Source organism: Ixodes scapularis, unplaced genomic scaffold (assembly GCF_016920785.2).
Source record: "Ixodes scapularis isolate PalLabHiFi unplaced genomic scaffold, ASM1692078v2 PGA_scaffold7__128_contigs__length_106722199, whole genome shotgun sequence".
NCBI lineage: Eukaryota > Metazoa > Arthropoda > Arachnida > Ixodida > Ixodidae > Ixodes > Ixodes scapularis.
In genome coordinates, this window is record NW_024609882.1 from 64,209,657 (window position 1) to 64,227,235 (window position 17,579).

A 17,579-nucleotide genomic window follows, 5' to 3' on the forward strand; every position below is an offset into this window, starting at 1 on the left:
TACCAAAAACATTTAGAGACGAGTTTACAATATTCATAGCCTGATGATTAAACGAAATTTTAGTGTCTAAATATACACCCAAATCCCTAATCAGAGACACACGGCTGATAACAGTTGTGTCTAAAACATAGCAAGATTCCAAAACGTCACGTTTCCTGCTGAAAGAATTAATTTCTGTTTTCGATTCGTTTAATACAAGGCCATTGGTCAAGCACCACAAAGGAATAGAGCATACGTCACGCTGAAGCAAAACACAGTCCTCCACAGTATTTGTTCTTCGATACAATTTTATGTCGTCGGGAAATAACATTTTTTTAGTATTTCACACAAGAAATGAGGTCATTTACGAAAATTAAAAAGAGAAGAGGCCCAATATTGCTCCCCTGTGGTACGCCCGACGTAGCCAAGAAAGGATTCGATAAGCAACTGGACACACGTACCAATTTCTCGCGTTTAGATAAGTAATTCTCAAAAAGCTTGCAATACTTGGGGCGTAAACCATACATATCTAACTTGGCCAATAAATGCCGGTGATTGACTTTGTCAAATTCCTTCGTCATGTAAAAGTAGACCACATCAGCTTGCTCCCGGTTATGAACAATGGGCACAACATCATGCAGAAAAGAACCCAAATTCGTCTCCACGGAACGACCTTTCAAAAATCCGTGCTCTTCGGGTACAATTTTCTGGCGAAAATATGCATATAAACGATTGTGTAGTATTACTTCGAAAACTTTTGACAATGTGCAGAGCAGTGACACAGGTCGAATTGTTCTCTTTACTTCGGTCACCCGACTTAAACACTAGAATAACAAGACAACTCTTCCACATTGTCGGGAATTAAACCCGATTCCAGCGATATGTTAAAAATGTGATGTAAAAAGGGACAAATCGTTTCCGCACAGCCTTTCACTATAAAACTCGGGATCCCATCTATACCCACAGATAACTTCGGCTTTAGCCTTCGAACAGCCTCCATGACTTCGCACTCAATTATCGGGTTGCAAGACAAAAAGTCGCCGCCTCTGATGTCCGGACTTGTCAAAGGTATGTCAGCGGCAGAAAAACGAGCACTAAAATGCTTCGCAAGCACGTTTGCTACCAAAGCTTGTTCCGAACAATAACCATTGTCATCTCGGAGTACAAGTGAGGAAGGAGAACTGTTTTTATCTTTTTACGAACGTTCAAAGGTCGTTCGGTTGCTTAAGATGTGCTTGCTCATCAGCATTTTCCTGCTTTTGTTTATCGTTCTTACAGAGCTGCTTCGCCAACGCTCGAGATTGGCTAAACATTTTATACCATTTTTGCAGTCTTGTCTTTTTGAAAAGACAATGATAATGCAGCTTTCTTCTTAGGCAGTGCCTGAGTGACTTCGAAAACCACGGAGGATATTTAGTTTTTCTAGAAATTTGTTTTTGGGTATATACATCTCTAAAGCTTGCTTTAGTGTTTCCGTTAGTTTGTTGGTACTTGAGTCAACACACGTATCTCCTAGAACAATGCTCCAATCAAACTCTTTAAGATAACGGTACAGACTGCAATAATCGTCTTGTGGGTAACAAAACCACGATTGTTCATAAAAATCTGCCCGTTTAACTTGGAGATGAAACGATACTACAAACGGCTTGTGGTAGTCGTCCACGCGCGAGAGTGGTTCATCTGCGGTGCAAATGTCGATTGCTGACGTAGCCAGGGCTAAGTCTAGCACATTTCCAGAGCAGTTTGGCACACTATTGTATTGCTGAAAGCCATTAAAATGTACAAAGTCTAGCTGACAGTTTATTTTTACTTTTGTGTTCGTGTTGTTCGCTGACGCAATACCAGTCTCCCAGTCGAACCCCGGTAGCTTAAAATCACCATAGATATGTACATTGAAGTTAAAAAAAACTATGTCCTGGAACACGGTTGTTTGTCCTACATTTACATGGCGGCGTTCGTTAATTTAGTTTCCCGATCCTGATGCAATAATCCCGAAACTGTGGTGACAGATGAGAAAGATAGTACACAAAATATACCAAGGAAATGTATAGTATTATTGTGCGAGAGACTGAGCGAACATTTTGTGGACAAGCCTACTTCGTTACACTTCGGTCCACATATAGAAAATACAGGCGCCATATCCTGCCCTATATGATATCTTGCTGCCAAAGGTACACTGACGTTCATGCTGCACGTGCTCGGTGCATGCCGGTGTATGTGGTTCCTGCTTGTCTCTCCAGTGGGAATCGGTCGTTGCAAATAATGGTAGGAACAGCGATTCGGTTAACAAGACTGATACAACATGAAGACGTGGATGCTTCGTCTATTGTACACACGTGCTTCAGTGAGCTTATCCGTCAAAACTAGCAGCCATACTTGTGAAACATTTCATTTCGACCAAATGATTGAGAAGTAAAATGTAACGGCGGTACAAGTTAATTTGTTCCGTTTATTTCTACTTTGACATAGTAAACCATGAGTAGTTTCTACGTAAGCTCCCTTTATGGAGTTTTCCTGGAGAAACCATCTCGTTTCAGTCTTATCTTACCAAATGTAAAAGCAGTTCGCGAATTATGAAGAATATTTTGTTATACTTATGCTCCTTTTCTGGTGAGCCCTAGGGGTCTAACTTGTGATCAATATTGTTTAATACATTTAGTAATAATATTGTGTTCTGCTTAAATATTTCTAAACTGTTGCTATTTGCTGATGACTTGAAGCTTTCTTTGAATGTCTTGTAGCTCGCTGATGTGGACTTTGGCAAGACGACGTGTCACGCGTGGGTGAATGGTGTTCGTGAAATTATTTGTCGATCAAACCTGACGATACCAAAGAGTGTTTAACGTGTAGAAAATGGGACGCGATTTTAAATGACTATACGCTCTTTGTTTCTTTTCTATTTTACGTGTGATTGTAGTTTGTCGCCTAGGTGTTAATTTCGATACTTATATTGTGTCAATTCCCTTTTCTTTAAAGTGTTGGTTCAACTGCAAGGGCATCATTTGCAGTGTGACCTAGTAATTCACGCTTAAACGTATTGAGTACTACTCCCTTATTTTGTACACTGATACCTTCTCGTATCATGGTCGCAAGCCTTGTAAGGATTTCTGTGACAGAAAGTGATGCAATGGAATATAAAAAAAGTGCACAAGACATTTATTTGAATTATTTACGATTCTTATTTCGGGCAGTGATGTTTGTATGGCTAGGCCTATATATTTTGTACTCTTCGCTTACAGATGTTATCAAGTCCGAAATGAGATAAATATTTGAATATTGCATAGACTATGTGTTCAACGACAGACCCGTATTTGTATTATGCTTTTGAATACTTATTTATTAAAGATTATTTTTATTATTAATATTACTATTATTATTATTTCCTTCTTAGGTAAGAAAACGGTACTTACGCTATACTCTCGTGTCATGGTATTGAAGGTGTATTTGAGGAATTTCAATTTGTCGGAGAATTCAACTATCCTCCATGTGATCGATCACAAACGTAATGGAGTAATGAAATACCCCAAGTTGATCATTCTACGAAGACTGAAGGACATAGAATACGTGTAAAATAAACTAGGTCCATGCTAGATGTGTGTGCGTGTGACGCATGCGATGTCGTGAGGTCACGTGATGTCAAGATGTGAATTGAGTTTTTCCATGTTTTGTGCTGCTAGCCGTGATTCTTAAACAATTTGCGCAGACTTCGAATATAGAAGCGCACTTAAGTATGAAATATCTTATCAATCAGGCCACACACATATTGACTCCGTACCGTATTTCTGGTTAGACTGTTTCATTGATCTACACATTCGACAAAAAACGTGTCCTTAGAACAGTCTGTATTAGTCGATAGGCCACAATATTCAAGAAAACAGTGAGGGCGCAGTCCAGCATGTGTAAGTTTACTATTTTGCTAAGACACCTGCGACTGTGTGTGAAACAAAACTTGAAACAACCCAAAGTAGAAGGGATAGAGAAAGCAATCAGGCGATGTCAAAAACCAGCACACAAAAAGAAAAAAAATAATCATATTCCTTATATATTTTCACAAACTTCGAAGTCATCAATATGCACACTTATGACACGCTATGACTTTGCACGGTTAATCTACCTTCGAACTGAGCTCACACTTGTGAGAACTCCAAACCAGACCAGAGCGACCTTGCTGGCCAAGCCTACCGAACTGATAAGAAGTTCCAAAGAGAACAAGAGACCCATTACACTTCATGCATTTTTTTCACCTTCACACTTAAGCCAAACTTTCCACAAGACTCTAGAACTGCTGCACTAGACAAACAGAATCACGCATATACACACAAAGCAAGTACCAAAAATATTACAAACGCAGGAACACCTTGGTACTCTCAGCGAGGTACATGGAGGCGTGGCATGTACAGTCGCCTATTGATTTAATTCTAATTGTTTCTCTTTTGGAACAAGACTGGGTCCAGTCTTGTTTTGTTTTTATTACATAAATTATATCAATCAATCAATCAATCAATCAATCAATCAATTCTATTTCCTCTCCATCTGAGAGGGGAAGACGGAAAAAGCAGCATGTCGCTACTTGACGAAGCCCCCGCCTCCGCTTTACATTCGCACAAGAAACACAACATATGAGTGAAAGAACAATTTAACATACATAGAGACAGGTAATCGAGTGCTTATACGGGACAGTGGTGTCAATTATATACAGTGAAAATTATTAAACAAGATAAACATAATTCAGAGTTGCACATGCTTGTTGCGAGAGTTTAGTAGGAAGCACAGAACAATGCACATTGACTTTCAAAAATATATACGCAACTGTCTCTATACCTTCAAAACATGACATCTATTCAATATATCACTCAAATAGTCCATGAATTTCTTTTTTGCTTGTGTATGCCACCGAAATTCCTTTTGGTTCAAGGTTGTTTAAAATTCTTGGGAGAGTAAAAGCTAGTGTCTGGTCACCATAATTGGTTCTGGAGCGCGGTGAGGCCCAGTTTCGAGAATGACGAGTGCTGTATGTTGCGTCCCGCGAACTCAGCCCTAACGTTATAGCTACAATGTTTGCGGACCAGCTGTTGCTCTATACTCATGAACGCAACGCCATGGATCAAGATATACTAAACTCGTCTGTCACCTCTGCTAAGAAATGGTCTCAAAAATGGGGTATGGAAATTAGTCCAGATAAAACTGTATCCGCCAAAATCACTAACAAAAATGTGAGCAGCCTCTCCTACTCATGTAGAGTTGGAGACAATCCCATAGCTCTTGTGAATCACTTTAAGTATTTAGTAATTACGATATCAGCAGGCCTCACATGGAATCGCCACATCGATAATTTGTGCAGTACGGCTCGAAAAAGGTTTCCATATGCGAAAGGAAACCTTTTGCCATACCAGAAGTAAGGTGAAATTGACTGGCGACACAACACTTATACGGCCCACCCAAGATATGCCTGCACAGTTCGGGATCTGTATCGACAGAATCGGATTGAAAAATTTGAAAAAAAATACAAGGATGGGCTGCACGCTTCATTTTTTCGACATACCGCCGAATGGACTCCGTTACCTGCATGCTAGGATAGCTCAGTCCTCAGCCTCTTCGCACTCACCGAGGGATATCAAGGTTAAAGCTTCTTTATGTATTTTTTTAAAGGCTTACTAATTGTAAAAACATCTCATTCTCTACAAGCTCGCATTACTAGACCAGTAATGGAACTACTAAATAGGGCAATGCAAGTTCCGCGAATTAATAATGCCGCATGCAAGTATTCATTTTTTTATTCGAATTGTACAAAGGTGAAACAACCTCCCCAAAAGGTTTGTAAATTGTGACTCATTAGCCATATTCGAGAAATATTTACTTGAATTATATTAGATTTCTCATTTTTGTTTATGAGCGTGTAAGACAAGAGTTATTTTCTTCATTAGGTGCATAGATTGCTTTTGTGGTGTGATGTGAACCAGCGCGGTTTTTCATAGTGATATGAAATGTATAAGGTGCTAAGAAATGTACAGCATGTTGGACAGTATTGCATGCAGGGAAATTGACGTTACACTCCTGCAAAGTGCCCGGAAGGGCGCGGAGTATTTACAAAAAAAAAAAAAAAACTCTTTTGACAGCATTGATTTCTTTGAGTACTACCTCGACCAATGTGCCTTGCTGTTGTTGCATTCTTCTCTATATGTTGCTGTTTCAGAACTTTCCACTTTTATTTGAAGTAGTACAAAAAGAGGCCTATGATGTCACTGGTGTCAGTTATTACACAAAGAGGACACCTGGTGAAATATCACCTTACGATACCTCAAGCTAGGGCTGTATGACGGCGTGGCGTCAAGTGACGTCATGGTGACACTAGGCAACGTCAAGTCACTGAGATTATGGCATCATGATATCGCGTGACGTCGTTACGTCATAAGGCTGTGTCATATCGTCGAGTGGTATTGATAACATGAACTCTAAATTTCTTAAATCTACAAAAAGTTACATTTCAGTTTTCCTTCTAAAATTTTTTGAACAATCACTTGACCTTCGCATTTTGCCGGACGATTGGAAAATAGGAAAGGTGGTTCCACTTCATAAATCAGGTAACTGTTAGAACTCCGCCGCGAGGAACGAGCCGTACGCCATGTTTGACAAAACCAAAACAGAAGATGACGATGTTTATTGGGATTGCGTCATGTGCGATGGCTATACAAGAAAAACGAAAATTGAGTTTCTTCTCACTCCCCCACAATGACGTCAAGTCATTAATAAATAGATTCCATGGCGTACAAAAGTTGTACGGGTCTCCTAACAATGGTACCATTAGGAAGACGCACCATAGCAGCTCGTATGTGCCCGTCTCGTCCAGTCAATGCTTCTACGACTTCTCCCGTCTTCCAAAGTTGTCGAGGTTGGAGATGTTGGTGGACCAACACTAGAGTTCCTTTCTTCAGGGCACTGGAGGAAGTCGGCACCGTGAAATGAGCAGATCGCAGACTGGTCAAGTATTCCCTCTTCCATCTACGCCAAAATTGATCTGCCATCCTTTGACGGTAACGCCACCGCCTGTTGCATTGTCCTTCAAGGGGGGGGCACAGGCTCCACGCTGGAGCTGGTCGGAAGTGCAGTTAAACGCTTTCCCACCAGAAAATGGGAAGGGGTGAGTGGTTTCTTTTCGGTGGCTTCGGTGTAGACGTATGTCAGAGGTCTTGAGTTAATTACAGCCTCAATTTCAGTTAAGATGGTCGTCAGATCTTCGAAGTTTCAGTAGCTGTTACCCAAAACTTTCTTGAGCGAGGATTTCACCGACCGGACCATCCTTTCCCAGAACCCACTCCACCAGGCAGCTCTCTCAATTATAAACTTCCACTGTATCTGCCGATCAGCGAAGTAGGCTTGTATCTCCTCTTCACGCATCGTGGTCCACAGTTTCTTCAGGTCCCTTGAAGCACGCTGTAACGTTTTTGCACTGTCAGAAAAGATGACTCTGCACACTCCTCTTCTTGACACAAATCGTCTGAAAGCCATCAGAAAATGGGGGGTGGACATGTCGGTCACTAGTTCGAGGTGAATGGCACGGGTAACGGCACAGGTGAAAATGACGATGTAAGACTTCTTGTTGTTGCCTTTATCCCTTGCGTTGAGTGGTCCCGCGAAGTCCACACCAGTCACCTCAAAGGGGGCCGCTTTGGTTACTCTGTCTCGAGGGAGTGGAGCAACTGGCTCGGTGGCCGCTCGGCTGTTGACACGGTCACAGATCACACATTTCTTCAGCACCCTTTTTACCATCTGTCTTCCTCGAACGACCCAGAACTGTTCCCGCAGTTCTGTCAGAGTCTCAAGGGGGCCAGCGTGGAGAAGTCGTCGATGCGTGGCATTGGTTAAAAGCTCGGTAAAATGATGACTTGATGGAAGAATGATAGGATGCTTTGCATTGTCACACATGTCAGCGTTACCGAGGCGTCCTCCGACCCTCAGCACCCCGTCCTTGTCCAGGTACGCGTTTAAGTCCCGTAACGGAGAGTTGCTTTCCATGCGCGCTGAGCGTCGAACGCATTGGAGCTCTCTCTGAAACGCCTCCTGTTGAACCTGCAGGATCAGACACGTTTGAGCTTGTGCTACTTCTTCGGTCGTCAAATAACCCTCGCGTTTTTGGCTGGGATGTCTAGAGTTATGTATAAATCGTCGTATCCAGCCAACAACTCGAACAAGCTTCGAGAGGGAACTGTGGCGCTGCATAGGCAAAACCTGTTCTTCTTTCAGTGTCACGCTATGGACTCGAACTTGTTTCTTCTCTTCATCAGCCGCGGTCATATCAACACCCGCTTCATGCGTTGGCCAGGCAGCAGGTGGCTCCGTGAGCCATGGCGGCCGCTCCACCATGCCGCACTCGACTTGAGTGCTTCGGGTGTCACCCCTCTTGTGAGCAGATCAGCCGGATTTTCTAGTCCAGGACAATGGTTCCAAAGCTCTGGATCAGTCAGCTGTTAGATCTCCAATACTCGATTGGCCACAAAGGGCTTCCACTGCTGAGCAGAACCTCGCACCCAATGTAGTGCGATTGTTGAGTCTGTCCAGAGGTACCAGCTGGCAACTTGTAGGTTCAACGACCTAGTGAGGTAGTCCTTTAGCCGTGCCCCTATCACCATTCCCATCAATTCAAGTCTTGGGAGAGAAAGTTTCTTTAGCTGCGCCACCCGGGTCTTGAACAAAACCAAAGTCACCCTCATTGGTGCAGTCTGCGTGCACAGGTACGCCACAGCCCCATAAGCCTTGGGACTGGCATCTGTGAATATCTGGACTTCATTTTGGTCATCCTCAGGAAGCTCAAGGCACCTTCGGGGTACTGCCACTTTCGATAAGTGGTGCAGTGCTGTATGCCACTGCGTCCATCTTGTTTGAACCTCTTCAGGTAGTGGCGCGTCCCAGTCGACACCCAGTTCCTAGAGGGTTTGGAACATCAGCTTGGCTGTCACGGTGACTGGGGAAAGGAGTCCTAATGGGTCATAAATGCGAGATGATGCCTGGAGAATGAATCGTTTCGTGTTGCAGTTCCGGTCTAGGAATTCCAAAACAGGCCCCATGGAGAACGCCAGGCAATCGTTGTCTTTGTCCCAGACAAGTCCTAACACTCGAGAAACGCTAGGGGTGGTACACTCTACTTGATCTAGAACAGACCCGGTTCCTTCCTTGTTGAATAGCTGCTGCAGCTCCGTAAATTTGTGTTCCACTTCCGCATTGTCATTCCGGCTAGCTTCATGACATGTAATGTTTGTCGATAGAACTGTTCCGCCTCTTCCTCGGTGTTCGCTCCGGTGATAAGATCATCGACGTAGAGTCTCTCAGCTAGTGATTACGTTGTTTCCGGATAGTCCTCTGTTATCGACAAGTGGTGACGTAGAGTGGCTGCGAGAAGGAACGGGCTACTGGTCGCTCCGAAAGGAACCCTTGTCATCCTCCAAACCTCTACAGGAGGGTTCGGCTCTTGCTTCGTTGGCATTCGTTCGTTCCAGAAAAATCGCAGAGCGTCACGATCTTCCAGTCTCAGTGATATCTGTAGAAATGCCTTCTCAATGTCTGCACTCCCTACTGAAAAAAACCATTTGGCGCCCATATGAAAATAAACGGGTCCATACCGGTAACCGTTTAACCATACTGGTCACCAGTTTGTCAAAGGGGTCGCCCGTATGGCTCAAAGGGGTCCCCCGTATGAGCCATAACGGTCACCTATTTGGCAAACGGGTCGCTCGTCTGGGCAAATGGGCGACTCGTTTGGGCAAAGTTGTCGCACGTTTGCTCAAACCGGCGACCATGTTGCAAACTGCACCGGTTTAATCAAACGGCTCTCCGGAGCCCGTTTGATATTGAACGTACAGATCGGCGGCGTGGGCACGCCTAGCGTTTCAGCCGTGGCAGCCAATGTTTTCCGGAAGGCTGGGAGCGCCGGTTGATCGATTTCAGATCGTCCGCGTAATGCAAGTAATTATATTTATATTTCAATTGCGCTGATTTTCGATTATACTGCAACTAAAACTAACACCTTTTTTTTTTGTTTTACGTAAACGCGCGACGTTGGTGAGCCGATATTTTTGACAGACCTTTAATACTTTGTCCATCTTTGTTGCCTCAATTTACTTATTCAGCTCGAATCTCTCTCGCAGAAGATGCGACCGCGTGAAAGAATGTACGTCTAGACTCCGTTTCACTTTAATTCAAGACGCAGCGAAGGTAGCACGCGTACACGCGGCTGCAAGAACATCGAGCATTGCGAGAGCAGGCCCGCCGTTGCAGCACTCAAACTACGAGCTTGCGCTGAGTTCTTTCTTCACTCGGGCGCGAGCCGAGCTTCTGGCAGCCCCGCCGCCATTTCCAAAGTTCGAGCGCGCGCGCGCGCGCGCGTTTGTTCTTCGGGACTACAAAAACGCATCTCCCTGGAATGCCTGGGGAGAGGGAGAGGGGCTGTCCCGGTGGTCCCAGCGCCTTGACCTCGCCCCCTCCCTCCTCTCTTGTCACCCCTGTCACGTGACCCACAGCAGCGCGCGAGCTACACGCTGATAAGCATAGAGATCCGGAAGGGCGCGCCTTGCGGCCGCTTTTTTCTTTGTCTGCTTGTTGTCAGTTGCTGCTCGAAGTTCGCTCGTCCTACCTGCTTCAATCTGTCGCCTAACCCTGCGGTCTTATTGGGATGTCTCTCGACAACGTATTGGATGTGCACCAAAGCTATCAGTGTTCGAAAAGACCCACGTGTATGTCGGCTACGAGCGATTCTTCAAATTCTCGCGGTTTGGTTGGGTTCGGCAAATGACAGCTTGTGCGCCGCATCGTGTTGAAACTTCCAAGGAGCCGTTCCCTCTCGTCTGTGTTTGTGTGGTTGTCCTGCTTTGACCGTGTCGACAAATATCACGGATTACCTCTTTCAAGTCCGCTATTGTTATGGTAAGTGCACTGCAACCTACGTGTTGGCAACGATTGACCGTTCTTCTACGCGTACTCTTCTAAATTATCTAAATAATTATGCAGCGCCTATTCGCGCGGCAGCCAGGAGAATAATTTCCCCGAAAGTCTACCTGTATAGTGTTCACAGATCGCTTGCACGTTTGTACTTGTCTACAGAAGAGGTAATAAACTTCGAGGAGAATTGAAAACAATCTTTTGTGTCGGTTTTCCTGTCCACTTACAAGCACCTACGCGAGAGCATTTGTTCTACGTGTTTTCTCCATGTTATAAATACGTTTATGAGTTTCGGGACGTCTTAAATATGTTTAAGATAACCAACCTCCCCGACGATACCCATTTAGGGCTAGCGCATAATTTGCAATTTCGAAGGGCACGTTCAAACATGTGGTCACGTGCCATGTCGAACGGGTACTCGTACCATACGGCACCCGTATCAAACGGGCACCTGTATCAAACGGGTACCGTTTCGAACGGGTACCGTTTCCAAACGGGTACCCGTATCCCATAATCACGTTTGATCCAAACGGATCGACAGGTTTGATTTCAAACGGGCGACCAGTTTGCCACCCGTTTGAATTTCAAATGGTTTTTTTCAGTAGGGCTGAGGCCGATACGATGAATCCGAAAGTTCAGTAACACTTTCAGGAGGTATGGATTCAGGTTTGGTCCTGGCTCTAGTGCGTCATTCAGAGACAGGCACCCTGGTTATCTTGATCACGCATCAAACACGACTCTGACCTTGGTCGAGAGGCTGTCAGGTCGTAACACAGCACGGTGAGGCATGTAGTACACTCGGTTCTCTGCCTTGTCTGCATTCGGGGAAATCTTTTCTGCGAATCCTTGCTGGAGATACTGGCGAATTATCTGATCATACTCAGTCAGCATCACATCGTCCCTAAGCAACCTCTTTGTGAGGCTCACCAGACGCTTCCTTGCAACTCCTTCATTGTCTGCCAGCTGAAGGTTCATTGGCTTCCAAGGTAAGGCCACCTCGTACCGTCCGGTAGTTAGCTTGATGGATGATGTAAATGCTTTGAGAACTTCACTCTCCTCTTCCTTTTGTGGGAGGTTAGGATCGGTGATGCCCATGCTTTCCAGCTCCCAAAATGACCGGAGCTCGGTAGAAAATGAGCATGTGCTTGCACCCACATTGGCCTTCAGAACTGCCGCAGTAGAACAGGAGGCAGTCAAACCGCCGTGGGGAATCGGTCCTTGTAGGGTCCATCCAAAGTCTGTTTTGACAGCGACTAGAGCGCCTTGCACTTTTTGGACCTTACCAGAGACAAGAGTCCAATAGTAGTCAGCACCAATAAGAATGTCAATGCCACGTCTTGTTAACTTGGCTGGTGGCAAGGTGACGTCTGCCAGCTCAGCTATCTGTACTTGGACTCCTTGCACTACTCTCTCAGGTAGAAGAAGATGATCGGAGCAAATCTCTGGTATCTCCAGAGCTTCTAGGCAGTGCTTCTTTGGGCTGTACTGGCTCCTTAGCCAGACTCGTACCCTTCTGCGTTTTTCCTTGATGATGTTTCCTGCTCCTCCAAAAGGGTAGATAGTAATGTCTTCTTCACCAACAACCTCGAGCAGCCGCTTACGTGAAAGCTCTTCCATCACAAAGGTTCGTTGGCTTGCTCCATCAAAAAGGATGCGCGTGAGAGCTCTTTGCTGTTTCCCTTCTGCCCAGACATGAGCTGTTTGAAGTAGTACAGCAGGTGTTTTATCGCTCTTCCTGCCAGTTGAAGAGTGTAACTCTGCTGCGGTGTTCTTACTTTTCTTCCAGGATGGGTCACACATTTGAGTTATGTGCTTTCGCCCGCATGTTTCACACATGATTCTTTTGTTGCGACATTCTTTGGAGGTGTGTCCCTTGGTCGAACACCGGAAACATCGTCCTGCTTCTCGAAATCTTTGCTCCTTCTCCTCCAGAGAAATTGATGTCTGACAGTTTCGTGTAGCGTGGTTCTTCGTGGCACAGAATGCGCACGGTTCAATCTGCTTAGAGCGACTAGTTGAGGAAAGAGCAGCGGCTGATCCCTTCAGAGAAGCCTTTCCACCTTCTGTTATTTTGGTATGGCTCATACTCTTGGCTTCTCGCTGACGAACTTGTTGAGCCTCTTCACGGCTCTCCACTTCGAGCTTAAGGAAGCGTTGTAGGCTCTCTATTTTAATACCGTCGTTTTCCTTGTCCGCAGGACGTCGACACTTGTGGTAATCAATGACTAACTCTCCCGGCAGCATTCTCAGTAGCGCAGAGCAGAGCATAGCTTCGTAAGTGTCGCTCTTCACCCCGAGCGCGGTGAGAGCGGCCATGTTACGTTGTAAGTGGTCATAGAGACGTCGCAATCCGCTCACCTCGCTCGAGTGTCGTACTGCTGGCAAATCAAGTAGTTGGGAGAGGTGTTCTTGAATGAGAACGTCAGTCCGACCGAAGCGCTCCCTGAGAAGCTCAACGACGGTATCGTAGTTTTCTCCCGTTGCTTGAATGCCGGCTATCGCCGATGCTGCCTTTCCCGTAAGCGCCGACCGCAGGTACAAGAACTTCTCAGCGTTAGAGAGGCTGCCGATGTCATGTATGGCTTGCTTGTACTGTTCCCGGAAGGGTTGCCAATCGGTAGCTGCACCGCCAAACCGTTGAAGCTCCAGTTTCGGCAGCTTCACCTTAGAGGTTGCAACGTGTCCGTCGCCGTCGTTGTGAATCCGCGTTGTACCAGCTTGGGGCCTCGCTCGTCGTATTTCCTCTACCACCTGTGCGATGGTGGCGATGTACGTGACGATCTTGTCGTCATATTCAATCGTGCGGGCGTAGTTTTGCTCAACGTCTCCGTCAGGTACCAGTGGCTCGATGGATGCGTTCACGTTGCTCAGCTGTATTCGCAACTCACTGAGCCTCACCGATAATACGTTGAGGCTTCGCTCGTCGGAGTGGCTTGCGATAGCTGCGTCGATGCCGGAGATCAGCCTCGGTACTTGAGACCTCAGAGCCGTCCGCTTGTGCTTTAGTCGTTCCATGGCGTCTCTGGGTCTCGCGGCGTTGCTGGCGTTGTGGCGTCACTAGGCCTCGTTGGGCGATAACTTCGGTAACGTCGTTGAAGCTCGCTCTCTTGAGGCGTCCCTTGGCTCGTTTCGTTGCGGCGTCACTAGGCCTCGTTGAGTAATAATGTCAGCAGCGTCGCTGGAGCTCGCTCTCTTGCGGCGTCCCTTGACTCGTTGAGTGATAACGTCGGTAGCGTCGTTGGAGCTCTTCTCTTGCGGCGTCCCTTGGCGCGTTTTCTTGGCGCGTTTCGTTGTGACGCCACTAGGCCTCGTTGAGTGATAACGTCGGTAGCGTCGCTGGAGCTCGCTCTTCTTGCGGCGTCCCTTGGCTCGTTTCGTTGCGGGTGGATGCCCCGTCGTCATTCCGTCGTGACTATATCGTTGTCATCCCGAGTTTTCGGCACCAAAATGTTAGAACTCCGCCGCGAGGAACGAGCCGTACGCCATGTTTAACAAAACCAAAACAGAAGATGACGATGTTTATTGGGATTGCGTGATGTGCGATGGCTATACAAGAAAAACGAAAATTGAGTTTCTTCAGTAACAAACAGTCCTCTTAATTATCGACCAATTTCCTTAAGTAGCACGCCCTGTAAAATTTTAGAACACATCAAGTACTCTAATCTAGTTAGTTTATTAGATTCTCATTTTTTTTTCACCCTCGCAACATGGTTTCCGGAAATTTAAAACACAACTTCTAACTTTCACTAATTATCTCTTTTCCATCCTTGACCGTGGATCTCAGGTTGATTGCGTCTTTCTCGACTTTTGCAAAGCCTTTGATAAAGTATCTCACCAACTACTGTTCCTTAAGCTTGACAAACTTATTATTGATCCTAAAGTCTTGTGCTGGATTAAATGTTTTCTAACTTATCGATCACAGTTTGTTACTACCAATGAGGCAAATTCTTGCCTCAGTGCCGTCAGCTCTGGTGTATCCGAGGGGTCCGTTTTGGGACCACTTCTGTTTCTTATTTATATTAATGACTTACCAATGTGTGTATCATCCCCTATTAGCTTATTCGCAGGTGATTGTGTAATATATCGTGGAATTACTAATGAATCCGACGCGGCGCTTCTTCAAGCAGATTTATTCGCGGTATCGGAATGTTGCAACTTATGGCAAATGACTCTAAATACTAACAAATGCACAACTATGAGGGTGTCTCGTCGTAACACATCACCATCACCATACTCAATATGTAATATTCAGCTCGCATCTGTAACCTCTTTCAAATATATCGGTGTTCACGTGACTTCTAACCTATCATGAAAAACTCATTCTGATCATATAATCGCTAAAGCAAATTTAATGCTTGGATATCTAAAAAGAAACTTTTCTTTAACTCCTGTGTACCTAAAACTTCTCTTGTATAAGACTTTAATACGTTCAAAGTTGCAACATGCCGCAGGAATCTGGGATCCAGGGCACTCAATGCTTATAACAAACATCGAAGCCCTGCGAAATCGCGCCGCACGATTTATAGTCTGCAACTATCATTGCACCGTAAGTGTCTCATCTATGAAAAACACCCTAGCCCTGCCTCTTCTTTCCTCACGTCGTAAAATATCTAGACTATGCCTCTTCCATAAAATCTATCATTCCAACGCTTCACTCAAAAACAAACTATTTATTAGCCCCCATCATTTCTCCCCGCATTGATCACAAACTTAAAGTTGGCATACCTCATTGCGAAACTTCTGCTTACATCAACTCTTTCATCCATAGAACGTCATCTGAATGGAACCACCTTACCGTATCATTAGTAAATATTACATCAATAGATTTATTTAGAAAAGCACTAACTACTCACTCTTGCAAGGATTATGCCGTACTAACATTTATAACCAAGTTGCCTTGTTAGAATTTTATGCAGAGCCAATATTTTATGTCCACCCCCTCTGTAATGCCCCTGGGCCCTGAGGGTATTGAAATAAATAAATAAATAAATAAGTATGATACCGTGAATGCATATTGTGTCGTGCCTCTGCCACGTAACAGGATCACGTGAAATCAGGACGTAATATGATGTCGTGATGTATATTCACACCCTGATATCACGTGACACCACCACGTCGCATGACGTAACAACGTAATGTCGCATCATGACGTTATAGTGCTGTGTCACGTGACTCCATGATGTCACTTTACGTCATGACGTCAGGTGCCTATTAGGTCACGTTTTTAAGTGTCATCGAATGACCCGTCCAAACGTATGACATCGTGCACAGTCACAATTTGTTTTTCCTCGGGTTTCGTATTCTTGGTTTTCAGAGCCCATTTAAAGTAGGTCAAGATTGGAGGAAACATTGTTTGTGGAAACAAAACCATAATTACCATGAATCCCTCCAAGTGTCACTGTCATCCAAGCCATGGTCGGCACAAAGGCGGATGCTACGATTCCGGTCCAGGACAACAGACCTCCGAGAAGAAATATCATGAAGAGGGATAACCGCCGCTGTAGAGTTGCTAAAGCCAAACCTAATGAAAATATTTGACGTGAGGTCAGTTGAGGGATTTTTTTCGAATTAAGTTATGCTTAAAATAACCGCACAAGGGCAATTTTATGACACAATCGTTGAATCCTTTTTTCATAAAAAAGTCACAATAACTCGTGCTTTATTTAAAAGTAAAATAAAATACAATTATATATTTCAATATTTTCTAAGTTTCCGAGTTTTTTTTTTAAATATATAATATAGAAGAAGAGGAGAAATTGTAAATAGAGAGAGAGTTGTCAGTCAGCGCTGCGTAAGTATCTCTTTTGTGTGTATGTTGACTCGAGTGATTGTTTTCCGGTTGCGCTGTTCCCCCTGTACATCATGAAGAAATATAGGTTTACGCTAGTTTCATTCAAACATTAGAAATAACAAAATCCACCTTGAACTTTGAAGTTACGCAGCATGCAAATATTCCAATAAAAAATAGCATGGTAGCTGGATAACTGCGCAGTCCTACACGTGATCATTTTTTTTCTATTTAATAGCTAGGTTAGTGATAGATATGACTCTCGTCTCCTGTCTACGTACCGGACAACTGGCCTATAACGGTGATGACGCTTCTGGGCCAAGCAGCGCTTTCACGGTTGACGTCGAATTCTTCAATGAAACCCACATAGAAAAATGTGGAGTTGGACATCGTGACCGTGACAAGAAAGGCCATCAAGAATCCCAATGCGGCAATGTGCCAGCACGAATCGACTCCAGTTTCGTTTTTCTTTGTAATCTCTGCCTTTCCCGGAACACTCGTAGGTACAGCTGCGGGGCACATTATTATTCCTGCGTACAAAGCATAAAAAAAGAACAAAAAAAAGTATTCGTGGAAGCAAAATAATCAGGTTCACGCGGTGCAGAGCCTCTAATTTGTCTAAATTAGGTCGCGTTTAATAAACTACTTTAAAAAAAATCTCTATGTGGAATAGTTTCATTATGGCCCTCCATGGCCATGGAGATGTATAAGGTGGTTTCGTTGTCGAAGTATTGCATTACTGTACTTAATAGAAAGGAAGTAACCGCTCGTTAGCAATGCACCCATTTAACTTTTTTATGATCCTGCGTTTAAACACGATCCTCCAGCGACCGCAAGGACCTGTCTAGGCACGGGAGGAGTAGGAGGATGGCACGCTGGGTCC

The 17,579-nt window shown here is 44.7% G+C and overlaps 1 protein-coding gene across 1 annotated transcript in view; it reads right to left on the reverse strand.

The window, feature by feature from the left end:
- The window catches only part of LOC121833149 (monocarboxylate transporter 2-like), a 28,528-nt gene extending 11,310 nt beyond the window's left edge, over positions 1-17,218 (reverse strand). Inside the window, exons 1-2 of the mRNA XM_042286254.1 lie at positions 16,978-17,218; positions 16,286-16,429 (exon numbers count right to left, since the gene is read on the reverse strand). Of these exons, the coding sequence (XP_042142188.1) occupies positions 16,286-16,429; positions 16,978-17,218 (385 nt within the window). The remainder of the gene's footprint in view (positions 1-16,285; positions 16,430-16,977) is intronic.
- Between the last annotated feature and the right edge of the window lie 361 nt (positions 17,219-17,579).